The sequence below is a fragment of the Apiospora aurea genome (assembly GCF_038362705.1).
Source record: "Apiospora aurea strain CBS 24483 chromosome Unknown utg000007l_segment0_segment0, whole genome shotgun sequence".
Classification (NCBI taxonomy): Eukaryota; Fungi; Ascomycota; class Sordariomycetes; order Amphisphaeriales; family Apiosporaceae; genus Apiospora; species Apiospora aurea.
This window is the reverse complement of record NW_027117394.1, coordinates 3,011,385-3,031,455: the sequence shown is the minus strand read 5'-3', so window position 1 is coordinate 3,031,455 and position 20,071 is coordinate 3,011,385. Positions and strand designations below refer to the sequence as shown.

The 20,071-nt window shown below is 56.1% G+C and overlaps 6 protein-coding genes across 6 annotated transcripts; 5 read left to right on the top strand and 1 right to left on the bottom strand.

The window, feature by feature from the left end:
* Window positions 1-689: 689 nt before the first annotated feature.
* On the top strand, window positions 690-1,724 carry PG986_011200 (uncharacterized protein; the record flags this gene model as incomplete). Its single annotated transcript, XM_066847422.1, has 1 exon — window positions 690-1,724. One exon carries the CDS (start codon window positions 690-692, stop codon window positions 1,722-1,724), a length of 1,035 nt encoding a protein of 344 aa, XP_066696913.1.
* A 3,113-nt stretch (window positions 1,725-4,837) lies between these two features.
* Window positions 4,838-5,293, top strand: PG986_011199 (uncharacterized protein; the record flags this gene model as incomplete). Its single annotated transcript, XM_066847421.1, has 1 exon — window positions 4,838-5,293. One exon carries the CDS (start codon window positions 4,838-4,840, stop codon window positions 5,291-5,293), a length of 456 nt encoding a protein of 151 aa, XP_066696912.1.
* Window positions 5,294-6,485: 1,192 nt separating this feature from the next.
* PG986_011198 (uncharacterized protein) lies at window positions 6,486-7,370 on the top strand (the record flags this gene model as incomplete). The annotated part of the gene is made up of 3 exons (XM_066847420.1): window positions 6,486-6,619; window positions 6,693-6,912; window positions 6,966-7,370. 3 exons carry the CDS (start codon window positions 6,486-6,488, stop codon window positions 7,368-7,370), a joined length of 759 nt encoding a protein of 252 aa, XP_066696911.1.
* A 695-nt stretch (window positions 7,371-8,065) lies between these two features.
* Window positions 8,066-8,936, top strand: PG986_011197 (uncharacterized protein; the record flags this gene model as incomplete). Its single annotated transcript, XM_066847419.1, has 3 exons — window positions 8,066-8,260; window positions 8,363-8,632; window positions 8,724-8,936. 3 exons carry the CDS (start codon window positions 8,066-8,068, stop codon window positions 8,934-8,936), a joined length of 678 nt encoding a protein of 225 aa, XP_066696910.1.
* A 1,023-nt stretch (window positions 8,937-9,959) lies between these two features.
* PG986_011196 (uncharacterized protein) lies at window positions 9,960-11,363 on the top strand (the record flags this gene model as incomplete). The annotated part of the gene is made up of 1 exon (XM_066847418.1): window positions 9,960-11,363. One exon carries the CDS (start codon window positions 9,960-9,962, stop codon window positions 11,361-11,363), a length of 1,404 nt encoding a protein of 467 aa, XP_066696909.1.
* A 1,013-nt stretch (window positions 11,364-12,376) lies between these two features.
* Window positions 12,377-17,897, bottom strand: PG986_011195 (uncharacterized protein; the record flags this gene model as incomplete). Its single annotated transcript, XM_066847417.1, has 3 exons — window positions 12,377-12,438; window positions 12,497-14,243; window positions 14,298-17,897. 3 exons carry the CDS (start codon window positions 17,895-17,897, stop codon window positions 12,377-12,379), a joined length of 5,409 nt encoding a protein of 1,802 aa, XP_066696908.1.
* Between the last annotated feature and the right edge of the window lie 2,174 nt (window positions 17,898-20,071).

Genomic DNA, 20,071 nt, shown 5'->3' with positions numbered 1-20,071 from the left:
ATACGCCCGCGCCGGTCAAAGGGACAGACGAAACCCCAGTCAGGGACCCAAGAGCATCGATTTCTTTTCTTATCTCGTAGCTCTCAAGGAGGAGGATGGTTTAATGCGGGAGGGAAGGGGACACATCAATATCTCTCTGACGTGGTTAGATTTGGAATAGGATAGATGATAAAGATTGTAAGGACTCACAATATGCTGCTTCGCCTCCACGATGATCCAATCCTCTAGCTTGTGTGTGGCTTGAGCTTCATCAGAATACATGAGGATAAAAGAAAAATGACCAACGCATATTCATTCAGTTGCTACGACTCATGCAGTCATTTAGCAGAGTTAATCTTCTGTACGCTCAAGTCCACGGCCGTCGAACGATCAGGGGCTTGTTCAATAATACGACTAACAAACTACTTGTCCCCGGAACCAAGTAACAAGCTACACATGCAACACGCAAATCCGAATCGAAAATATCAGACGTTCTAAATAAATCTTTCATTAAGGCATACTAGTCAAACGTACATAAAGCTTGTCCATGTTGACGCTTCACCCCCGCTCCTCTCCAACCGCGTCGCTGCTTTTTGCTGCAGCCCCCGTTGAGCTTCACTTCAGTCTTTGCGTCATGGACTTTTATTGGGAAGTCGAGGGCCCTCCGTTCTGGAGTTTTCACACCCCGCGGTCGAGGATTTGGTGCCAACATGGGCGGTATCGACGGTAACAATCACAGCAACGAACCCATCGTGTCTACAGGAGAGGATAACAAACTCACCGTACTGATTACCGGCTGCTCCGACGGTGGTCTGGGCGCTGCCCTCGCCCTCGCCTTCCATGAGGCGGGGTTCCACGTCTATGCCACAGCGCGCGACGTAGCCAAGATGGGAGAGCTGTGCGCAGCCGCGGGCCCGGGGATCAAGACCCTGCCATTGGACGTGCAGTCCGCCTCGTCCATCGCTGACTGCGTCGCCCGCGTCAAGCGCCTCGACATCCTCGTCAACAACGCCGGCACCATGATGACCATGCCCCTAGCCGACGTCTCGATCCCGCAAGCCAAGGACATCTTCGACACCAACGTCTGGGGCGTCCTAGCCGTAACGCAGGCCTTCCTACCATTGCTTCTCGAGTCAGCGCGACGCCAAAGCGGCGGCGGCATCATCGCCGTGAACACCTCCGTCGCCTCCGTCGTGGCCGCCCCCTTCCTCGGCGTCTACAGCGCCTCCAAGGCCGCCACGGCCATGTTCTGCGACACCCTGCGCCTCGAGCTCGCCGTCTTCGGCCTGCACGTCGTCGAGCTCAAGACGGGCGCCGTGGGGCCGACCAAGCTGATCGCGAACAACACCAGCCTGCTGCTGGCCGCCCCGACTACCCATGGCGGCGGCGGCGTCCCCGTCGCCGGCTCCGGCTCCAGCTCTGCGCCCCCCATCATCCTGCCGGAGAAGTCCATCTACGCGCCCGCGCGGGAGGTGGTCGAGGACCTCCTGCGTCGCGGGTACGACGGGGCCTGGATGCCGCCCACCCAATGGGCGAAGCAGGTCGTGCAGGACCTTATGCAGAAGAAGAACGCGGCGGCGCCGCCGTCCAGGATCTGGCGCGGGCAGAGCGCGCTTTTGGGGTGGGCCGTGCAGTTCCTGCCCTCCTTCTTGACTACGGGCCCCGTGAAGAGGCAGACCAAGTACACGCAGGTCGAGGAGGTGTTGCGGATTGCGCGTATTTACCCAGGCAACGATGTCGAGTAAGTAGGTAGGTATCTAGGTAAATGGCCGAGGTAAAATACGGGCGCGGGTGTGTGGGTTTTGGTACTCAAGTCAATATTGGAAAATGAGAAGCCCCAGATTGGCAAATTAATGACCCTAAACAAACGCTTGGATCTGTGAGTGAACATATGCCACGACTTCAAACCTCCGGAAGTCTGGACATGCATTCCGGACGGTCGGTCAATTGGCAGTCAATGCAAATGGCCTCCATTGCCTCATTCAAAACAAATTGGTTTTGGCTTGATACGTGCATCTGCCTGCCCCTTGCCCGCCCCTTTACCTACTACGTGAAGGCATATGGCTTTGTGCCACCTGGCTTGTGTCCGCCGAACTGTAAAAACGTCCGCATCATCGAAAAGTACTACAGAAACCAATTGCATCTCACTGTTGACAATGCAGATGCACTGATCGGCATGTCCCGTCTAAGTCCCCTGAATGCGACAATTTGTTGAGGTGGAAGAGTCAATCCAATACTTACATAATGGATGAACGTAGTTTGAGGGGAACTGGTGGCTTTCAATTAGGGAGGTTGCAATTACGGGGTCGAGTTACGCTGGCATGCACTGTAGATGGGCACATGGGCAAATGGATGGCCAAGGCTTCTCAGGGCAGTCGTAATTGGAGTCCACCATCAGGAGACCAGCGACAGATGGCCGATCTCCCTCCTGTAAGCAATGTGACCTCAGCATGCTGGCATGCGAAGTCGGTCAAGCAGAGAGAGAGCGAGCACAGCATGCAACGTACATATCCCACCAGAGCAGAGAGCTGAAGGCCACCCGAGAAGAACTTTGCGCATCGGCTGACATCAAAACCTGGATGGGCCGGAGTAAGCTGGAAAAAATCCTCGAGTGAGAATTTTGCGGCGTATTACCTGTTTCCTTGGTCCTGGCAGGGCAAAGACAAAAGAGTCAGAGTCTAGAACCCCCGAAATGGTTCCAGGGCGGCTTCCAACGGGACGGAGAGCGCCGAGGCGGCTTGTGTTTGCGTGTGATGTCATTTATTTGGGTTTGCCACGGTCACAGCCGCCCGTTTAGGCCGCGGTCTAAGCAGCCAGGCACAATCCAATTTGATCAGCAACCCGTGAAGCGTGCGTTGTCGAAACCCAACAAGGCAGATTTCTGGAATCAATACACTGCCAAGGCAGAGAGAGCGATTCTTGATATTGGAAAATCTTCGCTAGTTTGGTCAGGCGGCAGATCGACATCTGGCATTCCAAGATCGTGGTGGTGCAAATGGGGAAAGGCCCTGAAGTAATGCCCCTCCTTGCACCCTACCACCACCCCCTCCTCTTGCAGGAAAAAAAAGGTTATTAGTGCATGTGTGGTAGGAATAGCGCCCAGTCACCAGTAGCGCTTGCAAAAAGCGCTGCGAAAATTCTCCTGAACTGGGGCGAGCAGCGAACGCCGAGCGGGCTGGTCCCGTACGCTACTGAGACCTGGGCGGGCACCGCAGAAACGAAGCTTGCATCGGCCCTTTGCGAGGAAAAGGGAAGAGAGGGGGAAAATTCTCTCAAGGTCGTGGGTATGAAACAAGAAAAGACACGATGGCTTCAATTAGCGCGGGTGACACATCGGGAGAATGGTGTAATGGGTTAATCTATGTGCTGCCATCGCACGCAATATTGCCAAACATTGATACGAATTGACGAATGCATTTCCAGGGGCAGGCAGTACTACCGACCAGCGGCCCAGACCAAGCCCCCAAATGCCTCTCCGCGGAAGTGCAAGGCCTGCTTGCTTGCTCAATGCTGTGTCACTTTGCATGGAAGGAAATATTGCATTTCTGGCCTCACCCGAATGGAGGGCTACAGAATGAGAGAATCCCGTGTCTCGCTTGGAAGTGACACCGCCCTTCTGGACTCTGCACCATCACCGGGCAGGATCACGGCATCGTGAGGAGGTCGACTGGCTGTGGTGCATCGGAGGCAGGGCATCAGAAATAAGATCGATCAGGCCAATGGTAGCGCATCGTTACGGTCAGCCAGGCCAGGGCGGCTGCATAATTGGACGGGACGCTTCGCGCAGCAGGCTAGTAGTTTCTTGGGTACACTCTGGCACCTCTAAGGAGAGTCAGGAGTCGTCGAGTTACTAAGGTTAGAAAGCGTACCTGCAGCGTCAGCAGAGAGATTCACCTCCTGAGCTGAGACACGCTGACACTGACGACAGCAGGGCCAGCAGGGCCAGGGGGAGGTACCGAGAAACTATGGGGTAATGGTTTGCTGAGCAAAACCCGGGCCAAGGCGCATTCAGGTCGGGTGATGTGTGCCAGCCTGGACCAGGAGCAAGCTGTTAGCTAATAGGTAGCTAATGGCTTCCCTGCGGTGGCATCACGCGGGCCACTAAAACCGCCTGGCCAGCTACCCCGGATTCCACTTTCTTGCCGTTAACTGCTAAGCGCCCTACAGTCGGACAGCCCACTGCGTGCCCAGAGATTTTTTCTGTCTTTTTTTGCTAGCTTACTTGCTGGGCTCGTTCCATTTGATTTCTTGTTGCCGGTTACTGTTTCGGGCAATCCCACGCCGTCCATTGGCCTCTGCTGCCCGCTCTCCACCGTCCAAACCAACACCAGACCTTCTGGCAACTGGGTGGACTCCCTCTTTTCTGTTTCCACCAGCAAATTACCTGCTGTACTCTAGCACCGCAAAGACAGTCAGGTGGTACAATTTCCAAATTTCCTCGGCGTGGTCCCCCAGCAAATTTCTCAAGGGTAACGTAATTCCCGTAGGTACCGACCGTACCACTCCCACACTCACTGCACTGGCAACCTGCCTGCCTTCGCTTAGTCTGATATTGGAACTTTCGAGTAAATATGTAAACGTGACTAACAAGTCCGAGACCAAACGCCCCCCCTTACGGCCCACGATGTGAATATAATATCCCCTTCCCCTCCGGCCCTTTGTTCGCATTTCTCTTTATTCTCTTTGATTTGAACCCTTGAAGCAATCCTGACCACACCTGACTACTACTAACCACGACGAACGAACAAACAAACAAACATATAAACACGATCTATCCCAGATTCCGTAACAGGACCCCGCCAACCTACATACGCCAAGGAACAACACACCAACAACCACCACCACATAACCTCGCAAGATGCCTCGCTTCACCGTCAACGAGCCTCACCCCACCGTCGAGAAGGACTCGTACACGCACTCGGGCCGCGGCGGCGCCGGCAACTTCTTCCGCGCCCCCGAGACCACGCCCTCGACGGGCATCTCGACCGAGCCCGTCACCACGGCGCCGCGCCCCAGCATGGGCCGCTTCTACTCGGGCCGCGGCGGCGCCGGCAACGCGCACGCCTCGGCCCAGCGGCCCGTCATGTCCTTCGAGGAGTCGTACAAGCTCCAGAGCCTCATCGAGGAGAAGGCCACCGGCTACGTCGGCCGCGGCGGCGCCGGCAACGCGGTGGTCAAGGGCGTCCCCGCCAGCAGCGGCAACAGCCAGCGCAAGGGCTCCGACGCTAGCAGCGTCGCCAGCTCCCGCTCCTCGGGCAGCATCCGCTCCAACCTCATGGAGCGCATCAGCAGCACCCTGCGCCGCAACAGCTAAGCTGCTGCCACTGCACTGCACTTCACCCCCGATGCTGGAACTATGAGCGCTTCACCATCTTCAACATCTACTTCACTCGACTCCTCTTCAACATCATTATTGCATTATAAGCACGGCGCACGGGATCTGATTTTTATCGCCAATTTCAGTTGGCGAAACAACAACATCTTTGGGAAAAACAACGGTGGGAGGAAAAAAAGAGCACTTTTTGGGGCCTCAGAGCAAAGCGACAAGCTCGAAATGGTTTTTTTGGAGCGAAATACCCACGACACACGCACAGCGGATTATGTGGTGTGTCGTCCCCGGCTGGCATGACTCCGGGGAATATATCGAATTGGGAAAAGAATTCCGAGGGCATTTTCAGCGATTGAAAGGGCGCATGTTTCTGGTGAACTTTGGTTTGATGCGGCGAGACGGATATACCCCCCAACAGCGATTGCGATGTTTTATTAGCGAATAGTATGAAGCGAACTAGCTGCTTCATGCGGAAGTCAAAAACAAATACAAAAAACTTATCAAACATACTACTGCCTGTTCTCGTGGACCCTTTTACATGTGGATTGGATTGAGTGATCATTGTCCTTCGAGAAGGCGGCCCGGGGTTTTGGAGAAGTTGGACATGCTATCTGAGTGCATGGTTTTGGGTGTCACGAGGCCGGTGCTACAGATCCTCAGACACCAAGGCATTGCAGGTCACCCCCCTTAAAGCCAACGTCGTCGCGCGTCTGTGTGAACTTGACATTTCTCGACCTGCATAGACCTTGCGCATCTGTGTATGAGTGTCATCCAATCTCGCCAATTCTTGCTTGTTGCACCTTGAGCTGACAGGTTGGGTACATACTCGTAGATAAGTGCATGCTCGTACATATAATCCCCGTCCCGTCATCGCCCGTCGTCCGATTGCTGCTGCCGGCCCCGCGGTCTTCATGGTTGAGCTCGCGACAGACCCCGGCGGCCGTTCTGGTTCATAATGAACTCATATGCCAAGACATTATGTTCACCTCTATGAGCCTGCCACGCGGGCACCGGTCCACTTGCTTCGGCAAGTTTTCCGTGGTTTACCGCTTAGCGGCGAAGTGGCCATCTTGACGCAACAACTCGCTGCATCTCATCTGCCACGGCTTCCCAGCACCTTCGTCATCACACAAGGCATCCTTTCTCATATTAAACTTGATAATCGCTATTACTAGCCATGGCCGGAGTTTCAACGGCGGAGGATGGCGCAGCTGACGTGCGGATAGAGCTCATGGGCTCCCCCGACGACTTCGCCGCGGGGTACGAGGTCCTGTGCGGGGCCTTCGGCAAGCAGATCAACGACGCCATCTGGTAAGCGGGATCTCTGTCTGCCTGCATACTTCCCGAAACCCCTCTCAAAATAGCCCACATGACTAACACCGAGTGTGCGTGTGTCCCATGGCAGGACGGCCATGAACCCGGGCTGGGACACCCCCGAAGGCAAAAAGCAGCACGTCGCCCGCCTGGTCGAGCGCTGGCAGTCCACGACCACGAACCAGCTCGGCGACCGCAACGCCGTGTTCCTCAAAGCCACGGCCCCAGATCTCGAGAATGGTGAGGAGCGCGTCGTCGCCGGCATGGCCATCTGGTGCCAGCTCTCTTTCGTGGAAGGCCTCGGCGACGAGCCCAAGGCCGACCCCCGCCGTTCCTGGCCGAGATGTACCCGGGCGACGAGCGCGCGCAGCGCTTCTGCGCGCAGATGATCAAGAGCCTCGTGCGCCGGCGCATCGAGTACGTGAAGTCCCTGTCGTCTTCGGCATCATCCACTGGTAAGCCGCCCGCGACGTTCACGCTCGACATCTGCGCCGTCGACCCGCGGTTCCAGCGCCGCGGCGTCGCGCACCGGCTCGTGCAGTGGGGGCTGGACGAGGCGCGGCGGCGCGGCGGGCTCGAGGCGACGACGGAGGCGTCGGCGATGGGGCGGCATGCGTATGCGAAGCTAGGCTTCAGGCCGGAGGAGGGACGGGGGGATTTGGTGTACGAGGTGGATGAGGAGTTCAGGGACCGCGAGTTGCCGCCGAACTTGTTCATGCGGACGGGGGTGGTGTCTGCGGAGGCGTGATCTCAATTGAGTGCGAAGTAGGACTGGATGATTGAAAACGTTTACATTGGCATGCGAAGGTCATAGAATTGGTTGAGTATCTAGTGTGTCTATATATTGCATACTGAGCCATATGGATTGAACATGGTCGACTATCTCGTCTTGTATAGACATGTTTATCAGTCAGTGGCATGCTCCATACATAACCTACGAAGCCGTACATTTTCATGCGACAGACAAAAAGAAAAAGATTTGATATCTATATCGAAGCCCTCGTTGAGGACAACTTGCAGAAATCGCAAAAAGATAATGATGCGGCCAGTGTGGATTGAACACACGACCTCCAGATTGATGTTCCCGAAGTTAGACTTCAGTCTGGCGCTCTCCCAACTGAGCTATGTCCGCTGTGATGAGACGATGTTGGCACCGTCCCACATTGTTGGCCGCTTGTTGAGAAAATGGCATGCTAATGCAGGCTAGATAGTGTGTCATGGTAAGTAGGGCTTGATGATTGCTGATGTGAGACGAGAAGCGAGGTAGGTGACGGATGGCCCACGAAGCTGTTAAGGTTACATCGACTCTCCCACCAATCGATCTCTCCAAAGTGCTGCAGATATTCTGGGACAGGCAATCATAGCATCCATCCCCCAAAAGGAAGGTTTCCTGTTCATTTAATACCTCTGTCTCGGAGCTGTGAAAGAAGAAGTCCACCCCAAATGGCCGACTCGGAAGCGGCGCAGATGCGCAATGCCGACTACTGGGACGGACGATACAGCAACGAGGACGACCCCGCGACCAAGGAGTGGCACGTCGGCCCCGACCAACTCGAGGGGTACCTCGAAGAAAACATCTACCCCCGCTGGCCGCAGGGCACCACGCCCAAAATCGTCCAGCTCGGCTCGGGCGCCAGCGTAAGTACGTGGTGGCAGTAGTAGTTTTTTTACTCGCAGTTGCTACTTGTTTTTAACTGTTTGTCGGGGCATGCTGACTTCGGCTGCTTCCATCGGAAAAAGAGCGTCCCGTTGGAGATGTACTCGCGGGGCTACACCGACCAGACCTGCGTCGAGTTCTCGGCGGCCGTGATTGCGCAGATGGCGCCCAAGAACCCGACCATCCAGTGGCTGCCGCACGATGTGCGCAGCATGCCCGAGATCGAGTCCAACTCGTTTGATCTCGCCTTTGACAAGGCCACTTTCTACGCCCTGTGCGCGTGGGGTCCGACACACCTCCTCAAGAGTATCCCGCCCGTGATAGTGGAAGACACGGCAGCCTACAGCCGCGAGGTGAGTTCAAGAAAAAGACACCTCTTCTGAGGAGGACCTTCCCAACACGGGGGTTTGATTGATTGAACCTGACTTGGGCACTACTTCTAAGGTCTTCCGGATCCTCAAACCTGGCGGCGTGTTTGTCTGCATCAACATCTTTGAGCCCCGCTACGTCAACCACCTGCTCAAGGTAGAGGGTACCAACTGGACTGACTTACACGCACCCATGGCCCTTACGCCGGCTGGATGGGCCGTAACCCGGGCCTATGGTCTGGTCAAGGGGCCAATTGAGCCAACAGACGGCGAGGCAGCAGCAGCGTAGCACTTCGGCCCCAGGGCAATCGGCTGAAGTTACAGGCAAGCTCATGGCGGGGTAGCCAGGTGCATCGAGCCAAATCGATAAAGGACGGCATGCCACATCATCTCGGCGTTTGTCCTCGATATATCGTTGACTCTATCTACATCGCAGTATCCGTTTCGCCATCGAAAGAGGCTCCTCCGAGCCCCCGCGCTGTCTTTCCGGGAAGCCTCTCGTCGGGCGGGAAAGTTCTCGCAACCATCCATCCATATATCTGATAAGTCGGTATCCATCAGTCGCATCGTCTCCCAACAACCACGAGACTTGCTTGCGTCGAGTTTTCGCCATGACCGGGGATGTCTTGGACGGCATTTGGTCGCCATCGTTGGGTTGACAGCGAAGGTATATAGAAGCTGACCCCCGCAATACCCAAGTGTCGCCTCTTTCCTGAGCTGCGATACTGTGGCTGAGTGATCTCACTTGACAGTGCTATAGCGATAGAACCTCGTCATGTAGTAATACAGCATGCATCTTACTTGGAAGGGGTTTGCCTTGAGAGGCCTGTCCAACATATAAAGACAGCAGACCTGGTTAGTCTGCGTCGATGATCGACCGACCCCGGCTTCAAGAGAATGTATACCTAAACGCCAGATGATATCAAATGAATCAAACACTGAGATCAGTTTCTCTCTTTTTTTTTTTTTAGATCGTCACTCTTTCCAACTTCAGGAAACTCCTCACCGGTACCAAGTTCTACTGTTGAGCTACGATCGTCCAAAGTAATGCTTGCCGCAATGCATGTATCGAGACCCCAACCCGAGGCCGAGGTACTTGAAATCGAACCTCTTGGGACCACCTCCACAATGCAACCACACCACACCAAACCCCAGGACCTGCAGATAATCCATTCTTGGCGGCAGCACCTTATTGCAACATCTCATAATCGGCTTCGCCATAGACCGACCGCAATTGTCCTCTTCTCATCCCACTTCATGATTCAAAGTCCTTCTTATCGTTTTTGTCGGCTGCTTGATTGCCAACACCAAGATGTCGTCGCCCAAGCCAGGGGTAGACTCCCACGACAAGCAAAAGATCAACGCCGCTGCCAAAAGCACCAAGGCCAACAACAATGTCCAGAACAAACCGGACCTCTTCGGCGACAAACTCCCCTGGGCCGAGCCCGCCTGGTACACCACCCTAGCCTCCCCCTACTACACCGCCACCCACCGCGCCCTCCGCGACCACGCCCGGCGCTACATCGACACCCACATCGTCCCCCACGCTCCCGCATGGGAGGCCGCGGGCGCGTGTCCTGAGCCCGCGCGCAAAGCCTGGCTCGCGACGGGCCTGCCGTTGCTCGACGTGCCCCTCGCGTACCGCCCCGCGGGCCACAGGACCATCAAGACGGACACCATGGACATCCCCGTCGACCAGCTCGACGCCTTCCACCTCCTCATCCTCAACGACGAGTGCTCCCGCTTCCAGGGCGGCGTCGCGACGGGGCTCGCGGGCGCGAACTTGATCGGGCTGCCGCCCGTCATCAACCACGGCACCGAGGCGCAGAAGCGCCGCTGGCTGCCCGGCCTCTTCACGTGGGAGACCAACTTTTGCCTGGGCGTCACCGAGCCCAGCGGCGGCAGCGACGTGGGCAACCTGCGGACGACCGCGACCAAGGCGCCCGACGGGTCCCACTACGTCGTCAACGGGACCAAGAAATGGATCACCGGCTCGCCCTGGGCGACGCACATGACGACCGCCGTCCGCACCGGCCCACCCGGCTCCGGCGTGTCCGGCATCTCCCTCCTCGTGATCCCCCTCTCTTCCGCCGGCGTCGCCATCGAGAAAATCCACAACAGCGGCCAAAACGCCGGCGGCGCGAGCTGGGTCCGCCTGCGCGAAGTCAATGTCCCCGCGGACCATCTCCTCGGCGCCGAGCACGCCGGCTTCAAGTACCTCATGACCAACTTCAACAAGGAGCGCTTCGTCCTCGCCGTCTCCTGCAACCGCCACGCCCGGACCTGCCTCTCGACCTCCCTCGCCTACGCCCTCGAGCGCGAGACCTTCGGCCGGCCCCTCGCCGGCCACCAGGTGATCCGCCACAAGCTCGCCACGCTCGCGCGCGAGGTCGAGGCCCACTGGGCCTGGCTCGAGCAGATCGCGTACCACATCGACGCGGACCCGCGCGGCTGGCAGAGCGAGTCCGTCGCGGGCCGCATCGCGCTGGCGAAAGTCTCCGGGGGGAGGATCCTCGAGCTCGCGGCCCGCGAGGCCCAGCAGATCATGGGCGGCGTCGCGTACCAGAGGGGCGGGCCCGGCGGCGGCGGCGCGGTCGAGCAGATCACGCGGGACCTGCGCATGAATGTGGTCGGCGGCGGCTCCGAGGAGATCCTGAACGACCTGGCTTTCCGCGAGGAGATGAAGCGGGCCAAGAAGATCGGAGCCAATCTTTGATGAATGTAGGGAACCGAATGGTTGAAGTATGTAATCTTGAAATCAACATCTGTAGTTGCAGGACCGCACTGTCAAACGGCATATCGGATGTGCAGTATCGTTGTTGGGTGTAAGGAAGCGAGTGGCATACCATGTCTGGCAGAGTTGGATCGCGAACAGGTCACATCAAGTCGCATGAGCTACAAGTAAAGACCAAAAATATCGGAGAGGATCACAACTTTCACATATAACACCCGCCTAATTGAAGGCGGCGTGGCACTCTCTCGCGAGTATGTCTACCTATACACAATCGTCGTCGCATCGTCCAAGCCCCTTCGTCATCAATCGCATTAAAAAAACCGCAGCCATTCCAGAATATCCGCCCTCTGGGTATGTTACTGCCAATTTCCACTTCGTTACGCTCTCCTCAAATCGCTCTTTCCCATAACCCAGATCCATAAAAGATTCCTCATATCGTCATCATGCATCATGAATCCACCGGTAGTAAGAAGGATGAATTGAAGAAAAGGGAAGCCAAAGAAAAGAAGAAACCAATTAAGACAATTAAAAGCAACGAAGCTTGCCAGATGAAATCAAAACGCCGTTCTCCTCGCGACTCGGCGCAGACAGGAGCCTGATGATCGTCGCGATCCCCTGTCCCCCTATCTTTTCCATGTTTCGCAGAAACTCCAAATTGGTATATGTATCGTGTCGCAAAGCAAATCGCCATGTTTTATGCAGATTTCTCAACTCGTTCGTGTGCGTCTCGTCCCCTTCTGTATCCGCCACTGCCGAGTCCATGAAGACCCATCGGGCCCTATACGCCCTGTAGGTGTAAATGACACGCTCATATACAATCGAAATGCAATGGCAATCGTGGTCGTGGATCGAATCGCCAGTCTATACGGATGGTTCGTTATCGTTATATTAGGTGAAACAGGTTGCTCTCATCTGGAGCCACCCGGAGACCGAAAGTCGACTTGAAAGGGCGAGCCACTAGGCATGACCACATCCAGTATACGAGTACGTCTCTCCTAGAAAGTCTCGGATTCTTGGCTCATGGCCGTATCGCGGCCGGTGACTGTACCAAAAGTGTCTGTTTCCAAGTTAGTGGTTTGGATCTTGCAGGGTTTGAAGCGTGGATTATTGCTTACCTCTCTTTCGTCTCCGATCATCGCGAGCACCACTATCCCCAAGAGGGGATCGGAGGCTCCGGCGGTCTCCATCGTCGCTGCCGAGACCCCTAGTCGGCGTCATAGCTCTGGGTCCGCTGGGTCGTCTTGCGGGTGCGCCACTGCTGAGAGCGCCGCTGAGGTTTCGGTTCTCCATCCTTGGGCTGGTAGAGTGGTAGCTCTCAGTCCGAGCATGTTGGGTGCCGGTCATTGTGCCATATCCACTTTCCACGGAGTGATACGGGAGGGGGCTAGGCTGCTTCTTCTGAAGCTTGTTGACGCGATCGTTGCGCGGCGGTGTGGAAGTGTCGAGAGGCTCCTTCGGGGGTCGAGGTGGCCCTTGGGGAGCAGGTGATGACGAGTAGGCGTTGCGGTACTCGTCAGCAGCGCTTTGGTCACTGTACCGGTTGGACTGCTGACCCGGGAAGCGGTTCAAGCTCGTGGCCGAACCGGCCCAGTCAGCACTACGAGGGCTCATCGGGGTGTCGTAGTTGATGGCAGAGGACTCGAGAGCCGTGCGGAAGCGCTCAGTCTGTCCAGGTCGTGGCTGGGGATGCTGGAGGTTCACACTGTTACGGTGTGCCTTGTACTTGGGATCCTCCGGGGTAGAGTAGGTGTTAGACATGGGTGGGTCCTCAAGTTGGTACCGGGGCGTTCCCGGATCGGCCGCAAGGTTCTGCTCAGAGAAACCTGAGTGCAGCTTGTCACCGTTGTAGGGATCAGCCGGCTCATACACTTCGTAGTTTAGCTCAGAGCCAGACCGCGACGGAGGCTGTCGCAGGAACTCCTCAATGTCGTTCTTGTTGGACCGAGAGTTACCACTGTTGCGGTTGAAGACTTTTCCAATGCTGGAAGTAGTGGTCTCTGACCAACGCGAGATCTTGGGAAGGAAGCTGGAGGAACCCTTGGACTTGTGCTTCTTGCTATTGTCAGTAGGCGTGTTCTCATTGCTGAAACTCGTGTGGTTCTCGGGGGCCTGAGGCGGCGTGCCAAGAGGGACAGATCCGGCGCGAGCAGGCCCGACGGCTGGCGACATAAGCAGATCAGGGTTGGAATAATTGTTGGCGGTAGTGACTTGGGGCTGGTTGTATTCTTCCTCGGGGCCTTCGTGCACCGTGCTGATCCTGTGGTCCGAGAACTTTCGTTCGTATCCCATCCTTCCAGGCTGTCCACGCGATTGAATGGAGAATTGGCCTGACTGGCTGGCGTGGCTTGCAGTAGATGTACCAGCATTGCCTTCGGGTTCATAGCCGCGATCCTGCTCATACTGCATCTCAGGCTGCATGTTCTCCAGGGACTGGTTGCGGGTGCTCATAGCAGCCAGCGTCCCGGGGCCGCCGGTCTGTTGCTTGAGGACGTCGACCTCGGTGAGCAGGTGCATCAGCATATCCTCGATGCGACCGAGGTCGTTGTTGCCCTTGGAGCTAAGACCCTTGAGAGCTCGGCGGAAAAGGCCGCGCTTCTTAGCAGGCATGTCGTCGATGGTGCCCGCCTGCGAGCCTCCTTGGAGGGATCTGGAAGCGCTACCAGGAAGAGGCCTTGGCCCACCCAGGTGTCTTTGCACAGTCTTCTCCGTGTTGTCCTTGACTTCATTGATGATCTGGTCTTCAGTATCGGCAAGGGCTCGCTTGACGTCTCGGAAGGATGTGTGCATTTCCTTGATAACTTGGCAGACGGTCTCAATCATCTCTCGGTCTCTGGCACTTCGCTGTGCATCGCGAACCATGAGCTGTAAGAACGTTAGTGAACTCTACCCATCGGTTGATATACTTGCAAAACTTACGTGTTCCATCAATGCAATTACGTCCTTGGACTCGATCCTATCAATGCCCGTGCCGGTTGCAGCGTCGTAAAAAGGCGAGCCCATGCCTTGAGACATGCCACTAAGGTGTCTTTGGTGCTTGGGGTTCGTCGTGTAGAAGGGATCGTCATTGTTGCCGCCCATGCCGGGCTGGTCCTGGAATTCCACGCCCTTGCCCTTGATAGCTTGCATATCTCGAGTCTCGTTGGGCGCAGTCTCGTATCCCTCGTCGCCCTGGGGCATACCAGGACTGCCTGTGTTGAAACCGCCACGGTATCCGTCGTGATCGTAGCCAGAATCACCAAGCATGTTATCTTCAAAACCAGGAAGATTGGCGATGGGGCTGGTGCCCTCGTACGGGTTGGTAACCAGAGTATCCCGCTTTCGATCGCCGGACGTTCGCTGCCATTCGTCATCCTGATCTTGGCTCTGTTCACGGCTGTGGTTCGATGCCATACCAGCCGCTGCGGCCATAGCTGCAGCAGCAGCAGCTTCTGTTATGCCCAGGCCATTGCCGTTTGCTTGTTGACCGTTAGCTCCGTTAGCTTTAGGCGTCATAGATCGTTCGTTTCCGTAGTCGAAGGTCTTTTCCTGGGTGGGAGTGCTATCGCCTCCCCATTGCTGCTCTTTCCCGTATTGAGCATTGTTGAGAGGTTCCTGGACCAAAGACGGGCTCTGGTGTTCCATGAAGTAGCCAATCTCCGGGAGAGGGTCGTTCGCATTTGGCAGGCCACTAGCCTCCATCTTTGGGCGATCGTAGTCTTCCGACAGGCGGTCCACGCTGTGACGTGGCGTTGCATTTGGTCTGTACCCATCCTTTGCTCGCTCCTTGAAAGACCGGTTTCGCTGCACACCCTCACCTTCAAAAGCAGCAGGCGAAGAGTTTTCTTCGTTCTTGGCCTTCGCTGCAGCCGCGGCCCTGCCGAGGGCTGCGCTCGTGATGGCGGCTTCTGAGGGAGACGGAGAGTGTCGGTAGCTCGGGCGGGGTACCTTGCGTCCGTACTCATCCAAGTCGTACTCGTCAAAGTCGCGTGAAGACTTAGACCGAGAATGCTTCGAGGGAGCGGGCGACTGGCTGGCCTTCTCAAACATCTCCCTTCGGCTCTCGAAAGAGCTCTTGGCTGGGGTGGAAGCCGCCGACACACGTGCCAAATCTCTGCCATCATAGGAGACTTGCGAGTCGCGATATTCCTGGCCACCGCTCAAAACTGACGGGTCGAGAACAGATCCGTCGACCAGCGACGCTACGGCAGACTCGGTGCCAATTGGTTGGTGTACGATTTGGGGGTTGGCACCCACACCGCGGACGGCTTGTCCCGAAGTGATCTTATCCAGCTCGCTGTCGTCCGTGTATTGGGTATCCCTGTAATAACCTGAGCTTCGCAGGTCACTCTCCGCGTCATCAAAGTCGCGGTTAAACAAGTTGCGATCCGACTTATCCGGCGAGGAAACCTCGCTGTTGGTGACTCTGGAGTCTCGGCGATGGTGAAGGTCGCTGCCTCCATCAGTATAACCGGAAACACTCTGGATGGGGCTCAACCCGCGTCGTTCCTGCTGATAAGGCACATACCGCAGAGGCGGCGGCACGTCTTGTTGATAGTAGCCTGACACGCTTGGATCGAACATGCCGGGCTCACTCAACTGACTATCTTCAAACTCGTCGTCATATTCATCATGGCCATAATTCTGACTCAAGTCGCTTTCGGTTAGCTCCTGGTCTTCGTACTCGCCGGGACCCTTTCGCGGAAGAGCCCTCAGATCGCCATGGGAAACATTGGCGTGCGCTGCCCCGAGGCCCTGCAAGCTATTCTGTTGCTGCTGTGGCGTACGGGTGGGTGTCGGTGTGTCGTGCATTGACTCCATGGAAGCTGTTCCGCGAGCCACCTCTTGTATAGGAGTCATCTCTTCGCTCGCGGAGTGGGGCCTATCGGTGTTGGCAGAAAGAATCGATGTTCTTGTCATCTCAGATGGGTTAATCTCACTCGAGAGCGGCATTGGCGGAATGACCTCATGCTCAGTCTCCCGGTAATCTTCTGACGCCCTTCCTCGTTCTGGCGTCTTGGCTCTCCGCCGCCTGCGTTGGCGCTTGTCGTCTCTTGAGCGATCATGCTCGGCGGCGGCGGCACCCGCAGCAGCTTCCGCGCCCAGCAGCGCAGCAGTTCCGAATTGATCATAACCGCGTCGTGGTGTGTCGTCCTGATCATTTATCGAGTCCAGAACGGAGATGTGCTCCACGCTGCTATGTGGTGATAAGTCATTCCGGGCTTCTCTGCCCCTCGACTTGGTCGAATGGGTTGTTTCGGCCGATCTCCGCTTGTTGGCGGCTGATAGCTCCTCCCTCGACACCGAGGTGAGACTGGATAGCGACTCCTTGTCCTTGGGTCGTCGGTTCGGAGGCTCGCGTGTGCTACGTTCCCGCTTGATAGCATCTAGCTCGGGAAGTATTAACCGCCGAATCGCGTCTTCCACTGTCTCAAGAAGCTTGGGGTTGTTGATCGACACCTTCGACGAGTTATGTGAGTCGTAGGACCTCTGACTTGGGGAGAGTTGGGAGGATAACACGCTCGAGTCGGCGGCTGAGACAACGGATTCCTTGTGGCCTTTGGACCTCCTCCGAGATGATGGTTTGCTGTCTGGGTCTGTTTCGGCGCCAGTGCTTCGTCGGTAGCCACTGGAGGATCGACTGTGCCTCTTGTCAGGCCTGCTCGCCTTCTCGACGGCCCTTTCTATTATTTTCCTGTCGTCACTCGCACTGCGGTTCTTGCGATTCATCTTGTCGGCGACCGCTGCAGCAGTCGCAGCCCCCAACGCGCCCATTGCCAATGGCTCGGTGCGCGACGGGCTTCTGCTGCGCTCGCGCTCTTCCTTGCGGTTGGAAAGAGTCGTGCCACCCGTGCCACCCGATCCGTCGAGGAAGCTATCGGTGGGAATAGCCGAGATATCGGACATGTTGGGTGGCACGTATTGAGATTGAGAGGACACCTTGCTATCGGACGCAGGGATTAAAGGACTCGATACCTTGCGATCTCTTCTACTACTGCGGACACTGGGGTTGATCTCAACTTCAATTGGATGCCGCGACACATTGGACTCTTCGGTGGCCGAGGCGTAGGAATTCATACTCCGACTGTCTTCGGGGTCTGTCATGACCTCGAGCTCACTCCTGCTGGGATTCTGGACGAGCGGTCCCTCGTCCCTGGACTTCTTGCCCATTGAAGACTTGCGTGAGCTCTTGGTCTCTGTGATCTGAATGTGACCGTTCTTTTCGCGGTTCTTGGAGGGGGTGAGGCGCACGCGGACGCTCGGCCTGCGTTTGCGACTTCTGCTGCCTCGTTCGGAGGGTTCTGGGGTCTTGCTGTGCTCGAAGTACTCGATCAGCAGCGAAGTCTGGGACTTGTTGTGCTGGTGGTAGCCCCGAGTCTTGATGGTGACGGGGGTGCCGTCGTCGGGAAGAGAAAAGGAAGATTTCTCGTCGTCTGCGTGTTTGGAGAATTCAGTGGCCAGCTCAGTCGGTGAAGAGAGGACAGAGTCGGACTCGGTGGGTGCTGGCAATGGAGGAGCCGTGTTCGACTCGATACCCATTATGCTACTGGGTAGTATAGGGCGGATTGTCGGGCCCCCCTAAAAATTGACCAGGTGTGCGTGTGTGACCCTGTCTCTTTTCTTCTTGTACAAGTGTGTAATGTATGGGTTCCTGTTGTGTTTGGGACCGCTCCGTGTCCAGTTTGTTGTTTACCCGCTGGAGATTGCCCACAATGTGGAGTCGATAATCAGCGGAGCGAACTGGAAGTACTTGGCTGACGGCCGAGGTATCGCTGTGCCGATATCCAGCAGCGTGCCCAGGGTTGGCGGATGGCAAAGTAATTCGGGCGTCAAAGAAGCTGCGAAAACGACATGCTTGGGTTGTGCACAAGAAGAGGTGGTGGGTGTGGGTGTGCTGCAGCCGTAGCAGGGGGGATTCAATCTCGAAGTAACGTCGAGACCCAAAAATGAGGTGGTCGGTGTGAAAGCTGCGTGAATAGTCGCTGGTTAGGTCGCTGGTCGCAAAGCCCCAGAATTTTGTTTACTTGGGGATAAAAATACATCAAAGGTAGACCACTCCGTGTATCTTTCTGCTTCCCTCGTTTCTATTCGGGGGGAATTGGGCCAAAAAGGCCGAAAAGGAACGCAAGACAACCCGAAACAGAAGAATAAGCAATTACCTCAGATTGAATGTGATGATGATTCGACGGAGGAGGCAGGCGGGAGACGTCAGAGGAGCCTGGCGGCCTGTTTGCTTGTCTTAGAAGCCCGAAGCTCAGCTTTCCCAGCCGCTCTATTAAAAATGGCTTGCTTGTCGGTCGTTTCGCCCCACGTGTTGCTTGACGGCTTTGTCGGTCCCCCAATAGTCTTCGTCTTGGGCAAGGCCAGTCAACCCTGCACCGGCGCAATGCTGCCTACCCGCAGCAACTGCAATGCGCAACGCAATGACTCACAGCTCACGAAGGCAAGTCGAGAACAATTGGCGATGCACGACTATAACGGGTGGAGGGTGTTCGTTCGGAGGGAGGGAAAAGAGGGGAGGGGAGGCGCCACGAGTAAGCGTCGAGGCAAGGCGATGAGGAGGTAAACTAGGTAAATGAGATACGGTAGTCGCAGAGATAGGCAATAGGCAACAGGCGCAGAGTGCCAGAGTGGGTTGGCGCAGGAGCAGGTGCAAGGTGCAGTAGGAGTAGATACGGGGGCCCACTACTCTATGTGATTCGGCTGTGCTTGCGGAGGGGCTGATCTCTCGTCCGTCTCCTCCAAGTTCTAGGTACGGGACAGGGGCACACTACGACCCAAGTAGACAGGCTACTGCAGGGTGAAAGAATGCAGAACGAGTCTCCTCTTTCTTTCTTTCTCTCCTCACGAACAGATAGGATGAAATCGAAGAACTAACTTGCAGCACTTAGCCTCCGTGCCCGTCGGTCCACGATCTTCTAGCTTCACTTGCCAGCAGTCAAATGGAAGAAGAAGGACCCCTCGAAGCGTTTGAAGGACGAAGAGCCTCGAGGCCTGGTTCTGGTGCATCTTGCTTGCTCAGGGTGGCGGCTGGGGTTGGGCAGCGCTCTTGGACAACGCATCAGACCAGGGTCTGCACTTGGGCCAATCTCGTGGTGAGAAGGCGTCCTGGCAGCAGCTGCGGGATGCACAAGCAAGGAGCAGCAGGTTTGGCATCTCGCATGAAGTGGGATGATTGATCAAAGAGAGATGCACTCATGATTTGACTCTTCTCGCGGATTGAAATGTGATGCCGAGTCAACGGACTCAATCGTCAAATCCGAGCGACAAGGCTCGAAGGCTGCTTGCTGTAGTAATGTACATTTTGCTTGCTAGCTAACATATGGTCTGTAGCTCCACGGTGATCATCGGCTGTACAGCTCATATTTAGCAGGTCTACAATGTGACAGCCAGATACCCAAGCGAAACAAGCACGCTTGGATACGTGGGTAGGCAGGCACAGAAACTTGCCTATGCGGCCTGGCCAAGTCTGTCCAGATGCGAAGGGTCTTATTTTATGCAGCCCGAATTTGGACGGGGAACATCGTGAAAGAAAATGGGCAGCTATTGGCTTACTACATCGTGCCTACATATAGTAGGATTCACACAACGAGGAAAAAAAACTCCGAAAACCTGGCATCGGAACACGCCCGCATTGAGAGAGGGGGGCGTTTGGAATTACCCGTTCATGTCGCGGAAAGCCGTTGGTGGTTGGGTCCAGAGCTATTCCTGGT